Source organism: Catharus ustulatus, chromosome 1 (assembly GCF_009819885.2).
Source record: "Catharus ustulatus isolate bCatUst1 chromosome 1, bCatUst1.pri.v2, whole genome shotgun sequence".
Lineage (NCBI taxonomy): Eukaryota > Metazoa > Chordata > Aves > Passeriformes > Turdidae > Catharus > Catharus ustulatus.
The window spans coordinates 97,650,588-97,670,729 of record NC_046221.1 but is presented as its reverse complement, the minus strand read 5'-3'; the positions used below and the strand labels follow the sequence as shown (position 1 = coordinate 97,670,729).

The window sequence follows — 20,142 nt, the reverse complement described above, 5'->3', positions numbered from 1 at the left end:
GTCAGATCCATTAGTTTAAATTATACTCAGTGATGGCTTGCACTGCGTGACTGACTTTGTGCTGAAATGGTCTGGGAATGCTCACAGGGGACAGTAACCTCCAGCACTGGAACACTGTCAAGACTCTGAGGAAGTAACCATTTAAAAGAGCTCAAGCAAGATGTGTAAGTGACTGTCTGTTTCTAGCTGTGAGTCTTGGATATCTCCAAATAATGTGTGATACCCCATACTTCATGAACTGGGTGTTGAGGCAACTGTGTACTGATGTGTAATTGTGACATGCTCAAGTTATCCCTTCATCGTCTCGCTCCTATGTTTGCTGAATGGTTATCAGGAAAGACAAAACTTCCTACCCTGCCATCACTACATATTGTTTGAGTTTATAAATTGCATTTTCAGAACCCTGGCTATGCAGGGCGACAGGAACTTCCCGAAAATCTGAAGATTCAGTTTCGCACGGTTGCCATGATGGTGCCTGACCGTGGCATTATTATGCGAGTCAAGCTGGCAAGTGCTGGTTTCCGAGACAACCAAGTCCTTAGTCAAAAATTCTATACACTCTACAAACTCTGTGAAGAGCAGTTATCTAAACAGGTAAAATAAATATTTGTCCAACTGTAAGCTGTCACTGGAAGGATATGGAGATAATATACTTTCATAGAATATGAAATTTTTACACTCGTGAGGCTATACGTTTTTTAGGGTTTTCAGTTTCAAGTTCCAGAAACAGTGTCTGAAATGATCATGTTGGTTTTTATTTTTCACAGTAAATTGAGTAATATAGGAATTTTGATTTGTGATTCTTAAACAGAGTGCAGTTACTGGAGAAGTTGTGAGGAATGGTGTATATTGCTGTGCTGAACATGCAGAGGGCACATTTTTCAGTGTCTTCATTTATGAAGGCCAGATCTGTTTCAGAGGCAGTGTAAGAATTGTAAATAACTACAGAGCACCTACAAGGCTCTGTCTTGCTGAGTGCTACTAGAAAGAAAATGCTGCTGCTCTGTTTGGGATGGAGTATTTAAAGAAAAACAAATCTGGTTCTTTCTTTTTGAATGCCCTATGCTGGCTGTCCACTAGAGGCTCTCAATGAGAAATCATATGAACAGTAGATAAATTGTGGCTCAAATGCCTGCTTTGGTTGGATAGTGATGAACCTGTACTAATTGACTACTATGCTATGCTGTGCTATACTACTATATATACTATAATATACTACACTATAAAATACTACTATATTATACTACTATAATTTTAGTTTTATACCACATATTTATTAGTGCTTGGTCTTTGTAAGACTAAGTTTTCTTATTACCTCAGTTTGTGGGGTCATTTTTTGTCCAGGACATGATTCTTTCCTTCAGCATGGAAAAGGCACATAAGCAGGTATCAGTGGTTTGCTTGTTTTGTGTTGTCACAGATTCTGGAACTGGTTCACCCTTGGACAGTGTACTTAAAAATTTAATGCACACACCCAGAAACTTATTTTAACTATCTTAAGAGTGTACAGTGTTTTATATGCAATGATCACTGCATCTGGACAATAAGCGCCGCAATCTCTGTGCAGTTTGGTCATTTCTTCTGCAAAAATTGCACTCTGGAGCCTTGAGATAAGGAGATTCTCCATTTATCACATTAATCAACATACTGAAGCACATAAGTAAGCCTTATCAGTTGGCCTAGGGATCATAGGAACCACCCGGAGGACTCTGTAAAACTGTCTGAAATTCCCACCTGGAAAACTCCTGTGCCAGTTATTGAAATGCTTTGTTGTGAAGGCAGGTAGCTCAATCACCTTGTCTCAGATCAGTCCTTTGCCTCATATACGCTGTTGCTAGTAAGGAAGTTCCTTGATATTTACTAAAATTAATGACCAAGTGCTCTGGGTGTGCACATAGGCACAGCACTTACACTCAACTACATCACAATTCTATATCTGTGTCATATGCTTATATCTCTTTTATAACTTTAATTCCATACTTCTTACTAAGTAAACCATGATGTCTGTGGAGTCTTCCATGCATATTTATAATTTCTTCAGGACCACCTAACATTTCTACAGTGTCCATCAGAGAAGCCTGCTATAGCGATCTTTCTTCTAACCATTTATGTCATATATCATACAATGGATTACTACAGTTGGTAGCATGAGCCAGGAAGCAGAGCTTTCTGCAAACCCATGGTAGTATGACAGTTTGTCCTGCCTGTGCCTGTGAGCAGCCCTTTGGACAGTCCTGCTCTTTTCTAAATCTGTTCTATACAGTCATAAAATCAGAGAAAAACTTTTTTTTTTTTTTTCCTGGAGGTGAACAAGTTCTATACCTCTTCTCAAAGTGAGATCTACTAGAGCAGGTGGCTCATCACCTTGTCTAGATAAGTTTTGAATATCTCCAAGGATAAACACTGTACAGCCTCTTTGGTAAAGCTATTGAAGTGTCTGACCACCTTGTCTAGTCACCACTTTGTGAGGATGTTATTGGAGACAGTGTTGAAATCTCTTGGAATGGCTCTTCCCTGTTGGGTTGCCCTTCCAGCAGATATTGGGGTGTGTCAAGCCTACAGTGAGGATCAGGCCTTGCAAAGGTGAGGCTAATTCCAGTTGTTGAAATAAAGATTCATCAGCTTCTTCCTTATCAGGATGTTTGCAGCAGACAACTGCCACAATGTTGTTAAGCCCTCTAATTCTCACACAGATTCTCTCAACTGGCTCATTAGCCATCCTAAGGGAAAGAGTTCCTGCTCTTTCTATTTAAAGGGTAGTTTCCCATCTCTCCATCCAGTCTTGTCCTTCCTAAAGAACCTGTATGCATCCATTGTACCTATGTCCCCACATTTCCTAGTTGGCTATAACCCTGTACCTGCATACACAGCTATATTTTTCCCTGTTTTGTTGTCATGCTGCATGCCTTAGGAAGCAGGCACTTCAAATGAGTACCTCTTTCTGCTGTGAGAGCTTCTGCCACGATGCTATTCTCTTCACCTGTCCTTATCTGTACACATGCACTTGAGAAGGGTTGCTTTCCACACTGTTTTCCACCATCCTTGATGTCTCTCTTGTCCACCACAGACTGGATCTTCTGCTTCTCAGTTGGGTCCATTACTTCCTCACTAGAATGTGTAGTGTTACTATAGTAGTAATGAAATAATTTGAAACACTGAAGTTCCTGAAGTCTGTTGTAGGTTCGGAGTACATCTAATATGTGATTATATAAATAGAGACCTAATGTGTTCATCAGATTAGATATGGAAATCTCATGAAGTGAACATATTTATAAGAGTACAGAAACAGTGGGACATAAATTGTTTCTGTGGAGTCAGAAAACTAAAATTATAAAGTGCAGACAGTATTTCTTGGAGGCATATTTGATTAGACATTAGGAAGAAATTCTTGACTATAAGGAGTAGTGAGGCACTGGAACAGGTTGCTCAGTGAGTTTCTGGACTCCCCATCTCTGGAAGTGTTCCAGGCCAGGTTGGATGGGACTCTGAGTAACGTGGTCTAATGGAAGGTGTCCCTGCCCATGGCAGGGGGTTGGAACTAGATGTTCTTTAAGGTGACTTCCAACTCAAATCATTCTGTGAGTCTATAATTCGTATTAATCTTTCTTTTCTAATGAAACTTATACATTCAAAATTTTAATGGTAAATTTGAAATTCCAAGTTAAGTAATGCTAGGTTTTCCAGGCAGTTGACTGGAAAGATCAGGGTCACATAAAGAACCAGCGCAATAGGAAATGGCAGAACATTGCCTGTTTTCAGCAAATACAATATATCAACAGAAGGAAATAAAGCAAACAAGCCTTCACCAGCTGAACTTACCTTGCAGAAAATCCAAAAGGAATGTGGTGGAAGAAATACATGAAGTCCTCCAGACATTTTGCACACAGAAATGCAGACTCTGTATAAAGACAAACTCTGACTCACAAGTAGCCAAAGGCACCCTGTCTGACTGTCATCTCCTTCAGTAAAGAAAAACAATAAACAGTGAAGTAAAAGAATAGTCCTTAGCAAATGTAGGATGCCCAAGGTGTCCACAAGCCTGTGAAAGAGTTATTCTGACAGAGCCCCAAAGGTGAATTATTTGGCTTTGTTACAGGACTTCTTCCCTAGAACCTCCTTCCACAAAGCCTCATACAGCTTCGGAAAAAACAGAAACTGAAAAGAAAAACCTAACAAAGCTTGAAAGCAAATGAGGTGATAATCCCTTTTTGAGAATCATCTCTTTAAGGTGCTTTCATATGGAGCAAATCACTGATACCCTTTTTTTCTTTTCCATGTGGAGCAAATTCTGCTTCTAGTACAGAGACTTTTCAGATTTTTAATTCTTTCTTTCAAGAATATCAGCTATACCACTGCAGTCCATTTTGCTCAGCAAAGTCCTTAAAGATTGCTGCTAAAAGATGTAGCAAAGAAATAACTCATAATCTACATTTGCCAGTAAATTCTGTGCCATGTCTGAAAGGCAAAGTAGTTGTAAAACTAGAAAACAGATTAAGGTAAATAAAGGATGGTCACCTTGAACCACTCATCATGAATGGGTGCTGGATGCACCAGCAAGTCTTTAAAAGTAATTTAAGCTTATTTTAAATTTTTTGGTAGATATAAAAGTATTTCTTCAGATTTAACAAAGTCATCACTTCTATAGAATCACAGACTTGTATAAGTTGGAAGGGACCTCTAGCCTCTAGAGGTCACCTTGTCCAACTTTTTGCTCAGCACATTAGAACAGGTTTCTAAGGCACTTTTTGAGTATCTCAAAGGATGGAGATATTCAGCCTCTCTGGGTACAATTTCTGCGTTTGGTCACTCTTATTGTGGAGAATCTTTTCATTATGCAAACCGTTGCAATTTCCCCTGTTGAAGACTTTGAGATTACCTCTCTTCCTCTCACATAGTCATCATTTGCTGAACTCATTCCAATATGTCAATGATGGTCATCTAGCATGGAGAAAAAGAAATATATCAGTCCTTGTCATGTTTCTGGGAATTTCACTAACACATGCAATTTACTAAATGATGAAGTCAGGTGACATCTGAGTTCATCAATGTCACATGAATTTGTTAATCTTTTTGTGTTAATGTTTCCATCTGCAAATGAGATTTCCTGGCAGTACATGGCTATGTATTCATACCTAACTTTTTCAACCGGTCACAACTTGGCACTGATTGAATAATAGAAAATGAGGCAGGGCAGAGCCTCGAGTAATCATCCATCTACATTTCTGGAGCAAAAATAACTTTTAATTAAATAATTTGCTATTAATGTTTGTCAGTGTTCTTGACATTGTCTATTGATGGATAGGTTGCAGTTTCCCAGGCAACCTGTTCCAAAGTTTCATTTTTGTTATGGTCACAATTATTTTCTTCTAAAAGTCAATTTGAATCCCCCTTGCTGCAGTTAAGTGCATTGCTTCTTTTCCTTTCTATTCCTCCTGTCTTCCTATTTGCAGGTATCTTTTGCATGTTGAAGCCTTTTATCATCACTCATCCTACACATTCACTTTCCCTACTTTTACAGTAGATTTTGTATTACTTTTTCCTGATACAATATATTTTCTAGTCAACTGATGACTTTTCTTCTTTTTCAAATTTCTCTTCTGTAGGGTTCATTTTTAAATGTGGAGTCCAACTTTTGGTCACAGTATGGAAATGTCAACTACAATGGAAATATATTTTCAATTGTCCAAAGTATTTTTATTGTCCACTAAAATTGCAGATAAGTCATTGGAGAGCCTGTGACATCAATCCAATGTCAGATATTTTTTTGCAAAACTTTATGCACCTGATTTGTTTCTCAACTCAATGAGGAAGAGTTGTTACTCTTTATTTGTGCAGTTAGTTATTACCATCTTTAGTATTTTGCACTTGCCTTTCTTTAATTGCTTCACACACAGATGATGTATTGATTTCCTCTTGGTAATTTTGAACTCTAGTTGTGATCTAGTTCACCAATTTGGTATCATCTGCAAACCTAATAAAAAAGTTATTTCTTGCTGAAAATTTTGGGATTTACACAGTATGTTGTTCCAGTTTGTCAGCCTGGGAAACAAGGGTGAGCTCTGTATCACCAGAAAGTACATTTTCTGATATGGACATGAAACACTAGACAATATCTTCATGATTTGATAACAAAAAACCTGGAAATCTATTTGAAAAGACAACAATATTGAGAAGTTCTATAACATTTATTTATTTAGGAATCTAATTTTCAGTCCTCTCTTGATTTTTGTTTTGATTTATGATTTATTTGATCTTTATAGTTTCAATTTTGTTTATGCTTTATTTTAAGGTTCACTACGACTTTGGGCTTAGAAATATCCTGTCTGTTTTAAGAACACTTGGAGCAGTGAAAAGATCTAATCCCCAGGAGCCAGAGAAAACTGTTGTGATGAGAGTTCTGCGGGACATGAACCTCTCCAAACTGGTACTGTAACTGGTGACTTTCCCCAACAGAGTATTTTGTTTTCATTTCTAAGGCTCGTTATTATGCACTTTGAAAAGCTGTTTTTCTTCACCAGTTGGATTCATTATTTTGCAGTTTTTAATATGACTTATAAGTGAGTTGAGAATCAGAATACAGTTACTGTGTGAGCACAATTTGTCTTTTAAAGAGAGGAAAACACATCATAAGCTTTAGCTGAAAAAATCTTTGGAAATACCATGAGATCCTGGGGGATCTACCTGGTCCTCTAATTGGCACTTGGTTTTAATTCTTTTTACCCTAAGGAAAGAAAGGAAGAATACATTGTATTAACTCTTAATAATGTCTCCAAAGATCCTTCTTAATCCAGAATTTCAATTTATACATTTCTTGGGAGTCTGTTGCCTTTCCAGAACATCATAAGAATTGCATTAAGTGAGGTAATTGGAAGCAGCTAATACCTACTTGTATAGTGTAACATCTTTCGATAATACTATTTAAAGTATTCATCTTTCTTTTTATTGCTGGAATTAAAAGGTTATAGCATGTCTAGATTCTGTGTATTTATCTTTGGAACCAGTTTTATGATGGAACCAATTACTCTGTTTCTGGTGTTAATCTATTCAGCACATTGGTACCTGCGTTCAAACCTATAACAACATTTCAGTGATTTATAGAAAGAAAAAAATTATAAAAATTCTAAGGCAAAATATGATTGGAATAAATCTTGCTGATTTATGTAACAAATGAAGAAATATGTGTGTGTATACATTGAAGGAAACTGTATTAAGTTTAAATTTTTATCAGCCTAAAGCATTTAATTTAGAAATTGCTACTTGCGATTTCATTGTATGAAACTCACTTCTTAAAACTGATGGATAATTATAATATTTACTTTGGAAGAGAGAAGATTTTCACAGCCATCTTTTAAATGGTTTCTCTTAAAGATTGTTTACAACTATAATAATAATTTAGATAAATAAATAATGTGTTTCCCCCTACTTTATCTTTGACAGGTGGATGAAGATGAACCTTTATTTATGAGTCTCATTAATGACCTATTCCCTGGAATTACTCTGGATAAATCTGGGTATCCTGAACTACAGTCAGCCATCCAAAAACAGACAGAGGAAGCCGGGCTTATTACTCATCCCCCATGGATACTTAAACTTATTCAGCTGTATGAAACTCAACGAGTCCGACATGGTTAGCATGCTAGATGAGGCTTTGAGACTACATTGTTTTTGAGACTGCATTTACATCTACCACTAGAACGCAGATTAATTTCATGAAAAATGTTTAAAAAAATTGAACAGATGTCATTTTTGAAGCCTATGTGGGTATTTTGCTTAGGAAGCTGTTATGACCTTTTTTAAGTGTGCAATTCTTTGTTTTATTACATTTTTATGGGGAGTATGAGTGTGGCCTTTGATGATGGAAATTTCTATAGAACAAGTTAAAATATATTCATTCAAATCCAGAAACAGCAATTTTGTTCCGTAATCTGAAAACAATTGTTGCCCTCAGACAAAATTCAGTCATGAAGCTCAAGTTTAATTTACTGTGAGATTGTAATGTTGAGAAGATTACAAAAAATAATTTCTCAAACCTTTATTTTGGTAGATTCTACCATCCATGTGATATAATTCCAAGTGTTTTCTTTGTGATTGATTCTTGCCATTTATACTGAGGAGAAATAAGCTTTCCTCCTGCTGGATGAGGGGAGTTAGACAAGATGGACTCCAGAGGTCCCTTCCAGCTTCAACCCTTCTTTGATTCTCTGAAAATGCATTTTTACAGTGCAGAAAAAGCTATTGAGTAAAGTTTATCCTGTCCTGGGAAGGGTATCAAAAAGTGAATCCAATTTTGCTATTCATAGCTCAGTGGAAAAAAATGACCCCTATTTTGAAATATCCCCCATCTGCCTAACCTATAACTAATGATTTTTTTGTATAATAAGGATAAAATATAAAGGAAATGTAACTAAAGCAGCAAAGATTTATAAAGACATCATCCTTCTTATTCTCCCTTTTCTTATAATAATAAAAGAATAGTCAGCTTAAATTAATGAAATAAGTGAAAAGAAATACTCATTCACCTACCACAGTCTGAGTTCCTTATTGCCTCAAACTTTTGATTCAGATTATTGGTTAGACTGAAGAATTAGTTAGTACTGTGCAGAATTACTAATTTACATCCAGATTTCTGGGTGCAATGTTCCATAACAGCTATTTCTGTATAGGAACCTTGGAAGTTTTAATGTTTTCAGTTATGATTAAAAGTGTCTCTTTTTAAAAGAAGCTACTTGATCTGTGAGACACTAAAGCTCCTCTATTCCTCAAAAATTTTCAGGAGCCACCATGACATTCTGCTTAGATGTCTTTTCTTGGCACACATCCCTACTATACCCAGGAAATCAGCAGCTCCAATTGTCCGAAGAATTGGATGCTTGGGCCAAAAGATTTTGACTTTCTATGAATAAAGTTGCTACACTAAGGGAAAAAGATTATGTTTTCCTGACTTCCACTTGTCCTACTCATGAACTTGAATTTGTGGAGAGGTCACCATGGGATTTCACATAATGAGGAGAAATGACCTTATGTGCACATGAAGTGCTTTTAATAAACAAACACACACACATACACACACACACATATGGAGATTCAGTGCATGGATCCTGAAATCTGTTTGGCATAACAATTTTGGTTGAAATAACATTGAAACCAGCAGAAAAGCCATTTAATTAACACTGAAGGGTTTGTATTAGATTTCCCCATATGTAACATATGGCACAAGTAAGTGGTTTTTCTGAGTCCTCAGATTGTTTCAGGGAACATCCAGCTCCCTTTAGTTTTAGATGAAGTGTCACACGATGTGCATGGCACTGGATTAGGTTTATTATTTGGGTTTGTGATTGTTCCATACTTTGGTTGAACAAGTTTTCAAAGCCAACTAAGGATTTTGTTGTCCAGTTGCCTTTAGGGCTAATAGGACTTATCTAAGTTCCTTAAATTACTTTGGAAGTCTCAATTTGAATGTCCCATCTGATTTTGGACAGATTCTGGGCCTATTGAGTAGGTGATTTAGAAAACATTACTAAAGAAGATCAACAGTAGGCTCAATTTATTTTTGAAGACACAATCTATTTTTCTTGGGTAACATGTATACACCAATGAATTAAGTGTGGTCGCTCTTAACTGGTTTTATGTAAGAAAGATCTATTAATATGTCAGCATGGGTGGATGCAGTTACATATTTTTGTTACTTTTGCATCAGAAAGATGCACTTGATTCTGTATATCACTGGAAGATACTCATTCTAATTAGATACATTTAGAAATTTCTGGATTTGTTTGCCACCATTCACGTCAATGTCATTGCATGAGAACATCAAAAGGCAGTTGTGTTGTCCCATTAGAATAAACAAAAGAATTGCCTGAGGGAGGGTATGGACCCACATAGGCTTGCCTATCATAATTTAGAGATATTTATAGAGGCCTTTAAATAATAGTTTCAAATTCTGTTTCCATCAACATTAAGTGAAGTGAGAAACATCCTTTTGTATTGGCTTTTGATAAAAATAAAACAAGGATCGTTGATGCAATGAACCATTAAATAGTAGCACAACACATTGACATTTCATTTTAAACCATGTTTATATTGTTTTAAGGTATGATGACTCTAGGTCCAACTGGTGCAGGAAAGACAAAGTGCATTAATATTTTGCTGAAAGCAATGACAGATTGTGGTGCTCCTCATAAAGAGATGAGAATGAACCCAAAGGCAATCACAGCTTCCCAGATGTTCGGTACCCTTGATGTTGCTACAAATGACTGGACAGATGGTATTTTCTCTACATTATGGAGAAAAACTTTAAAGGCAAAGAAGGTAATGGATATTGTATCATGACAGACATTTAATACTGTTTCCATAATGTGTCATTACCTGTCATTTATCTGAAAGGTCTTCCATTATAATGGGAATATGCAGTGTTAATTTTGCTTTGTGTCTGATGAACTCAGTGTACATGAGTCAGAATTATATATATATATATATATATATATCCCAGATAGCTTTAGGCTTCCCAAACATCCAGTATTCGAAAAGGTTTTAAGTGGTTTGCTTTCTTCTGTAAGCACTCCAAACACAAAACCAATGTGCATTCATGTTTTGATGTGAGGACAGAAAATCTCCTGTCTGGTTTTAAGTCATTGCCACTTTATTTCACTAATTATATCAGAATGTAAGGCTTTGGTAAGAAACCGATGTAGGCATTTCCCAATTCTCTTATCAAACCTGCAGATCACTTTCACAGAATCAAAATTACACTCACATCTACTGAACAACCATGCAGTTCTGGTTTGGAAAATGGGACACCTTTCATGAAATACTTGGGTAACATCCCACAAGGACTGACTTTGCGCCTGTGTCTATGACTGCAGTTAATGGGAAATGTTTTCATCCATCTTGGCAGATGCTGGGTTGGCTGATGTACTTTTGTAGAAGAAAGATCCAACTTTCTGCTCAGTATAGCACAAATTACTTTTATTGTTTCTTAATATCTTTTTTAGTGTGACACAAAATAACAAAAGAATTAAAATCACTGAGCAAATTACAAAAATGGCATTTTTTATTGCTTTTTTGCTGAGTACCAAATTATGATATTATTTATATCTAAGAGTACATTTTCTGGTATTACATAAATGTGTGGTTTTGATCAATGTAGGTAAAGTTGAATGTGTGTGTCTCAATTTTTTTTTTTTAGGGTGAACATATCTGGATAGTTTTGGATGGACCTGTTGATGCAATTTGGATTGAAAATCTGAACTCTGTTCTGGATGATAATAAGACCCTTACTTTGGCCAATGGAGATCGCATTCCGATGTCCCCCAATTGCAAAATTGTTTTTGAACCTCACAACATTGACAATGCTTCCCCTGCAACAGTTTCTCGTAATGGGATGGTCTTCATGAGTTCTTCTGTGTTAGACTGGAAACCTATTTTAAGGGCTTGGCTTCAGACACTACCAGTTACATACTCCAATGTCCTATGGAATTGCTTTAATGCTGTATTTCAGGTAATTAATTAACTACTTCAGAAAAAAGAATTGTATTTTTTATTCTTTTTTTAAATGAAGCATTGCTTCTTCCTAAGTGCTCTTTCAATTATTTACATTTCTTTGTTTATGTAATAAACTAAAGATGAAGGATTAAAAAAAGGAGAGAAAATTTTCTCTATCATGAATAAATGACTGAAGCTATAACAGATGAATAATCTGAATGTTTTGTTTTGTCTGCATATGATGGTTGGCAATGAATTGTTAAACTTTTGGTTATTTTATATTGCATGTTGGCAAAACATATTCTTTTTGCTTGTAATTTTAATACTGCAATTATAATTCTTGTTAGGATACACAAAGGAAGTGGGTAAACTTCTTATTTTATTTTAAATACAAAGAAATAAATTTAGAAAGAAATTGAGCTAGATTTGCTCTTATGCAACAGGAATGCATTTGATCCATGACTTATTTTTAAAAAGACATTCTATAATTCAAATTAATCCAGGGTAGTTCTGTGCTCTCCGCTGCTCTGTAGTTCTGACTATAGTTGTCTCTTCTGACTTTATTATCCGTGTTTTTTAAAACTGCATGTCTTTGATACATTGTCTGACTAAATTGTGTTCAAACAGTAGATCCAAAGGAAGAATGCTGAATGTTTCCCCCGCTCTGTTTGGCCTTACCTTACTGAATCATTAGAAAGGTTCCCGCAGTATTATCAGCAGTTGTACTCAACAGTGGGTGGAATAGCATAATCTCAGTAGTATACTTCTTCAATCACATTAGAATATTTATTTTTGCTTTTGAATGTTTTTAAAGAAACATTTATGTCTTTGCAACTTTGCAGTGTTGTTATCTTCTGATTTCCTCAATATCTGTAAAATAAATGCAATTTCCATCATACCTTGGTTCTCCATCAGCATGCTCCTGCCTGTTTACTCATGTAATTGGCGTCAGATTTCATAGGGGTTTCTCCTGTAATATTTTTCATTGCTCTTGCATTTTAAAAATGCAGATTTTAATGAACTTTGAGTGACATTTCAGAGAGCTTTTTATACATCACAATAAAAGCAATGATTGATATAGGTTTAGAATGCCCTGAATGATAATGTCTTCTAACATTCTACTTTTCATTTCACTGCACAGTTACTTTAAAACTAATGTTTAACAAGCTATTCATTTTGTTCTACCTCCAAAACATAATGATATGACATAGTATTTACTGCAACAGCAAGAGAAACAATTCTGATAATGAGTTTTAAAATATGCTTCCAAAGTAATATATATGTGGGTCAATCTACTGCTTCTTTGCCACAATTCTATTTATATTTTATGCTACAACTTGCTCTGAAAACATAACAACAACGTAAAAATGCCCAAGCCTGAAGCAATAGCAATAAAGTCCAGAAAAATATGTATTTTATTAGATTAAGAAATGAAAATGCAGTGAAATATGAAGTTAGTTCAGTGCTGAAGGCTGCATTTAGAACTATCAAAATGTAAATGAAAGCTGTCATGCTGGCAGTTTTCTTTCACTTTTAATGTGCTGTCTTTGCTTCTCAAATAATAGAGTCAATAAAAGTGATTTTACAGATGAGAGTAGCACTACTTTTGTGTTCACATGGCTTTTTTATAGTTATTATTTTCTGCCACATTAAAAAAAAGGATAAAATTCAAAAAGAAAAATTTTTAAATGATTCATCAACATTGGTAGTCAAACCCCAGATATAGACCTTGGTGAATTTAATGCTAGTATTAAGAAAAACATGGATATAAACATCTTACTAAGATCTGATTTTTCAAAGAGCATGAAGGTTAGTGTATAGATGGAAATATAGTAACCAAGGAGACTCAATCTTAAGTAGGCATATAGAGACTTTCTGAATTTAATCTAAACTCAACTAAAATAGATGTAAGACAAAAGCTGTAATAATTCCATTTTGCCTACAAAAGACTCTCATTATTTATGCTGATCTTAATAGTATTTGTCACTGAAAGTCTTCATGTTGGATAAAGTAATTGTTAATAAAGGCACCGCATAATGGAGGAGGAAAGAGCAGAGAATAACAGTTTTGAATAAGTTTTGAAAGAATGTATTTATTCTTTTCATGTGTACTGTAAATGGCACTGTAAGTCACCAGTTTTTATACATTAAAAAAAAAAAAAGCAAAATTAAAATACAAAAGACAAAAAGTCCAAAACCAAAACCCCAAACCCAACCTTATTTCAATTTAAGGTGACCTTAGAGTCCTTTCTATTTCCACAGGATTTTTTTTAGAACAGTGATTGAGGGGTTGGACTTTCCCCCTCCCTTTTCCAAGTCTTTCTTCTCAGCGACATTTCGTGCTTCACAGTAATTTCAAATAAACTCACATCCCTATAAAAAGTCTCTCTTAAATTTAGAATTTCTCTACTGCCAGTTCCTGGTCTGTGAATGATGCCGCTACCTGTAAGCAACAGAATTGCTTAGCTGATGGAAGTAATTATCTGAGACAGTTTCAAAGGACTGAAATAATTAAAATAGTTACCTGAGTGGTGTTATTGATATTGTCTGCAAAGTGTGAAGTTCAAACCAGTGATGGATGTTATGTGAATAACATAAGTTTCAGCACGTCCACGTTTTGTTTAAATGAAAAAAAATGTAGTAGCAACTTAATTTTCAGATGTGACTAATTTTCTTCCTCCACATTAAATCTCACACTAATCCAATTTGTGTAAAGGCTGCTATGCTACTGTGCCTGGAGCATAGAGCTAAATTTATAATCCAAAGAGTTTCTTACCTTTAATATTTAAATGCTGATGTAAAAATTAATATTACAAGTATTAATAACTTTCTGAGTTGTTCTTTTGCTTGTCTAAACCCTTTGAATATGTTACCAACTTCCTGTCCTGAAGAGCGTTCTGTAGTCCAGTGAGTTCTATAGTGATTTTACTCTGTGCAAAAGGATCTTTCTTTCATACAAACTTTTAGCATCTGACTTCATTTTTCGGCCTCCTTGTAAGGGAATGTAAATTGCTGATCTAAATTCTTAGAAATTTACATGTATTTGTCATGACCCAACTGATTTTTCCAGTCCCCCTGTCCAAATAATTCATACAAATTTCTGTGTTAATCCTGCATCCCTTTTTCAGCCATGTATTGTTTTAAAAATCGTAGTAGTAATAAAATACTAGCATATATGGAACTGATTTCTTCCCCCCATAAACTCAAAGAAAAAGAAAACATTTAAAAAACCCTTCATAAACTACAGAAACCTCATTGGAATCATAAGTACCATAAAACTAGTTCTGGTGAAAATTGGGCTCTTGATAGTACAGAATACTTTGACGCATGAAATATCTTTATTCTGTGTGTTTCAAATCAATTATTAAACAATTTACAGTGCCCTATGAGACATCTATTCTATTTTACGGATGAAGAAGCTAAATCTCAGTGAGATTTAGCTCCAAATTCTAAGTCTTAGATTTGAATTTCCCACGGTGCTTGTGGGCACTCCCCTGTGGGACTCAAAACACCCTCAGTTCCTGAGCTGAGCACCCTATGTACCTCTGGGTATGAACCAGGCATTTTTGAAGGAAAGCCACAAAAAGGCAGCACACAGAGGTGGAAACACTTTTGCTAGTCAGCAAGAAATAAAAGAAGCAACCTGATAGAGTGGGTGGCATCCCTGCCCATGGTGAGTTGAAGGAAGTAGAGGACCGCTGAGGTCCCTTGCGACCCTACCTATTCCATGATTCTGTGTATCCACACTCATATTATCTTCTTAGATCACTTATCCATAAGCCCTACTCTAGATTAAGATGCCTAAGTGAGGTTTTGATCACAATATATATTTTTGTTGTGTGTGTGTTACCTGGTATTCTAGTGGGATGGACCTCAGGAGGGTGGGCAAAAACATGGATAAACAGCTCTGAGATTTTTAAAAAGTATCTAGGTAAATTGTTTTTGTCTTTGGGCAATTTAATGTTTTTGTTGTCTTAGCTTTCTCCCTGACAGGTCATGACATCTATAAATGGAATTCCTCCAAAATTACTATCTCCCATACTAGCCCTGTTATACTTTCACTTCCCAGAATGAGTGGCCAGTATTGATTTCCAAAGATTAAGAGGGAAAATAGAACCCATAGGGAGAGTATTATATTACAGATTGTAGAATGAAGGGGGAAGTGGATTATAATTTACATCAGTCTGTACTATTGGATGGCAATAGATACTTTAAAATTTTGCACTTCAAATCTCAGAGAGGACTTTACATCCATTTGAAACTTTGCTCAAGATGTTGCAAAACACTTGGCAAAGGCAAGACATGGTAGCCATCACTATGAAGAAACCTGAGGAAAATCCAGCTTCCATTAAAATCAATTCAAAAATTCTTTTTGAATCTTGCCAGGATTATACAGGAAAATGAGAGTATTGGTTTCAAGAGGGACTGGTACAATATGATGCAACCAGAACAGATCAGGCAGATAGAAATTTATAGTGGTAAGCTTGTGCATTATATATGTATGTATCATCAGAACTTTTATCTTCCTACTACAGAAATATCAATGGTAGATTAAAATCTCTAGTGGAGAGCACAAATGGCAGGCAGATCCCTGAAGTAACTGAAAAGCATTCTTCAAATTGCTCTTCAGGAAATTACTCTGTGGAGCTCATATGAGTAGCTCTGCTGACTCTGGTACATCAAAGTTATTTTTCTAATATGCTATTGTTAGAAAAATCCATGGTGAAAGTCTGAATATTTATAAGCCCAGAAATGGAGAAAATTGTTGTTTGGAAATAAAGTTTAGAATGTATTTGAAAATAAGGAATTGATCTCATCTAAGAATAAATCATATCATTGAAACTGGTAAAGAGAATCTTTAAACAATGTTTTTTTCTTCCCAGGATGTGATGGATTTTGTTTTCTCTGCTGTGACACCAAAAATGTCGATTTTAGAATGTATGTACATCAAGCAAGCTATTGACCTCCTACAGGTAGCTATGGCATCTGTTTTTCTCTCTCTGATTCTGTGATTTTTTCTAGGAGGGCAGTAGTTCTGTATTGCATCCACTTTGCAGGGTTTGCTGCCTGGCCGAGATGAGAAGCAGCTCAGTGAGGAACATATTGCTCGCTTGTTTGTTTTCGCTCTGATGTGGTCAGCTGGAGCCCTTCTGGAGCCAGATGACAAGCTGAAAATGGAGCTCTTCCTACGGAAGCACTCTGCAGTGACAGAGCTTCCAGCTGTGAATGGAGAGGAAACCATGTTTGAATTTGGTATCAATTCCTGGGGCCAGTGGGAGCACTGGACAAAGAAGGTTCGTATGCTATAACATGTTAAGCTTTCTGAATGGGTACACAAGATGCAAATGGTAAGAGACATTTTATTTCCAACCCTACATAATTTGGTTAGGAAGATTAACCCTACCAAATTCTCAAGAGCTTTCTTTTTTTTTGAATGATATTTTCCTTTCCCCATAAATATCTTTGGCAAAGAATAGAAACGTGCATTTGAAATAGCTTTGGAAATGAAACAGAGGTGATCTTAACTCTGTATATTGTCTATCACCCTGCTCTTTAAGAAATTCCAGCAAGGAAAAGCTTTTATCAGACACTGGAGGAATGAAAATACTCTGTTAGTCTAACACCCTTTTAGAAAAGGATGACAAGATACTGATTGATTACAAAAGCATACTTGGCTTTTAGGAAGAGAAGTTTTGATGATGTAAATTTTATAAAGTACATTTGATTTTGTCTTCTGATGCAAAAAGATTGTGTGGGCAGGTAGGAATTTTCAAACTTTTTGCATGTCTTTCTTATGCAGGTCCCTGCATATATTTATCCTAAAGATTCAGTACCAGAATATACTTCCATTCTAGTTCCAAACATAGACAGTGTCCGAACAGACTTTCTAATGCACACTATCATGAGGCAAGGAAAAGCTGTTTTGCTAATTGGGGAACAAGGGACAGCAAAAACTGTTCTGATTAAGGTAGGTGGAACAGAAAAACATATATAATATATTAATATGATAACATTGCAATAATTGATATTGAGACAAATGTTGAGTTGAAGTTAAGGATAATTTGATTTTTCTTCAGAGCACATACTAGTATTCCTACTGAGGCATTTTGCCAGTACTCACATGGACTACAAGCAAAAAACCGCAAGTCTCTACACTTTAGTATAAAGGTTTCTTTAGAACTTTGCTAACTGTGTCCACAAGGTCAGATGATAAAGCATCTTTCATATGCTTTCTTTTCTTTTGAGTAGTCTAATGGAAGATTTTGCTAAGAAAATGTTGATTGTTGGAGGATTTTTTATTTTCCTGTGCTTTGTCAGTGGTGCCATGTGTGAACTGATCTTTTGTACACTCCTGTTGCACAGCCTTTCTTCAAAAGCCAAACAGAAGAGAGAAAAAGAGCTTCTTTCTTTAGTAAGGGTGGTTTTCAGAGGGTAAATTTACTGTTTATTATCTGCTCTCTCAATTTCTTCACTGAAAATGACATGTTCTTTCTCTAGAAGGAAATGACATTATTAAATTATCAAATACATGCTTTCTGTACTATAAAATGGTGCAGGTTAATCATATGACACACAAAAAATTAATAACTTAATACAGGAAAGTCAATAATCAAATGGCTGAACAAACCCAGGATGTCATAGCAAACTTGGCATCCCTTATTTAAAAAAAAAGGAAGCCTAATGTTTTTCAGCAGGGTTTCTGTGTTTTTCAGGGGAATGTGTGGATTCTTTGATCAATGAGAGGTAGCTAAACAAAACTGATCTACTGTCGGGACAGCTGAATTGGCTACACAGTTGCCTGTACCTCCACTGGAGGATTTGCAGAGGTCTTGAAATGGAAAATAGCTGAAAAACACCGGCCTAAATTGACCTTTGACTTTCTTAAAATCTGGAACCACTTTGTGTGGCCTGGCCATGTGCTCTCTGAGCCCTGATGGAGAGTGAGTTGTACCTGTGCCAGCAGCCATTAATGCTATTTTTCAGCATAGCTGTTGATGCCAACAGGCATGCCGGTGTAATTCAGCTTCTGTTCTTGGCACCAGCTGGAGAACTATTTTAGCAGAGTGAAGAGGCGGGGTCTGGGTGGTGGTCTTGATATTCCGCATACTGGATTTTGTCCAGATACTGGCAACCTCCAGCCTTCAGCTGCCATTCCTGTCCCTAAAAATAATTGGAACTGATTCTTGGGAGCTGCTTACACTGAGCCTATGCTATAGAGCAGATATGTTCCTTACACAAGGGAGCATAATGCCAGCAGATATTTGATCTCATGTGAGGTTAGGAGTGAGTGTTAACTGCCTTCACAACTGTTCCCCTTCTCCTTTCATCTTCTGTAGAATTTAGTTTTACTACACCTTATGGAAATATCCAGATATAAACAGTTGGCTTCATGACAAAATAAAAGAGTCTTAATATAGAACACTTCAGCTAGTAATCTGAATTAATCTGAATAATCGTCGGTGTTGAGTAAAGCATCACTATGAATCAAAATACAGAACTTAAAATGGAATGTTAACTTAAAACCTTTATTCTCTGTACTATTAAGTCACAAATTGCAAAAAAAAAAATTAAAAAGTAATATTAAACTGGTAAAGGACAGTTGAAAATTCTCTGACAGTTTAACTAACAAAAATAATCCTATTCAATACCTTCTTCTTTTTCTTCTTTTTCAAAGATAGTTCTCATTTCTGTACTGTGCACTACTGTTACCATGCAAACATTCTGAAATGCCATTATGAATAAAACACATGTTTTTTATGAACAAAACATGTGTTTTTAATGGTTGAGAATTCACAGTTGCAGTTTGTTGGCCTCGACCAGCTGCAAGGCCCTTACCCAAATGTTGATTGCCTCCCCACCTCAACAGCACAGGGTTTGAGGTAAAGACAGGGAAATCCTAAACTCGCCAACTACTGCCATGGGAGAAACATTTGACTTGGAGAACACTTTTTAAATTAATTTCTGATTAAAAATAGAATTGCAGGGTGAAAAACAAATACTGAAAACACCCTCTTCCCACCCCTCTCTTTTTCTCAGGCTCACCTTAGTCCTTTATCACTGACTCTTCTATGTCCTCCCTGGCCAGCAGTGCAATGGGATGAGAAATGGGGGCTGTGGTCAGTCCATAACAGCTCCACTCTGCCTCTCCTTCCTCCTCATGTTGCTCCTCCTCCCACATGGGATACAGTTATTACCAGGGCTGCAGTTCTTCTTGAGCTATTCCACCATGGGTTCTTCATGGGGTCACAAGTCCTGCCAGCAAACCTGCTCCAGCATGGGCTTCTCTTTCCACGGGTCTGCAGGTCCTACCAGGAGCTCCAGCATGGGCTTCCCATGGGGACACACCCTCCTTTGGGCATCCAGCTGCTGCAGTGTGAGGCCCTCCATGGGCTGTAGGTTGATCTCTGTTCCACTGTGAACCTCCATGGAACGCAGGGGGACAACCTGCATCACCATGGTCTGCATCACAGGCTGCAGGGGAATCCTGCCCTTCTTTCTGCTCTCACTTTGGTGTCTGCAGGGCTGATTTTCTCACTTCTTTTGCACTTCTCTCTCAACTCCAGGCAGCATTTTTGCCCTTCCTAACACAGGCTGTGTCTCCAGTGGGTCTGCTGGAGATGGCTGGAACTGTCTGTGTCTGGCATGGGAAAACTCTGTCCTC

At 36.4% G+C, this 20,142-nt stretch overlaps 1 protein-coding gene across 1 annotated transcript in view; it reads left to right on the top strand.

The window, feature by feature from the left end:
- Nucleotides 1-20,142, top strand: part of LOC116997754 (dynein axonemal heavy chain 5-like) — a 148,842-nt gene that overhangs the window by 55,932 nt on the left and 72,768 nt on the right. Inside the window, exons 43-50 of the mRNA XM_033062842.1 lie at nt 400-594; nt 6,290-6,424; nt 7,438-7,627; nt 10,091-10,308; nt 11,186-11,497; nt 16,364-16,453; nt 16,538-16,774; nt 17,281-17,448. Coding sequence (XP_032918733.1) covers nt 400-594; nt 6,290-6,424; nt 7,438-7,627; nt 10,091-10,308; nt 11,186-11,497; nt 16,364-16,453; nt 16,538-16,774; nt 17,281-17,448 — 1,545 coding nt within the window. The remainder of the gene's footprint in view (nt 1-399; nt 595-6,289; nt 6,425-7,437; nt 7,628-10,090; nt 10,309-11,185; nt 11,498-16,363; nt 16,454-16,537; nt 16,775-17,280; nt 17,449-20,142) is intronic.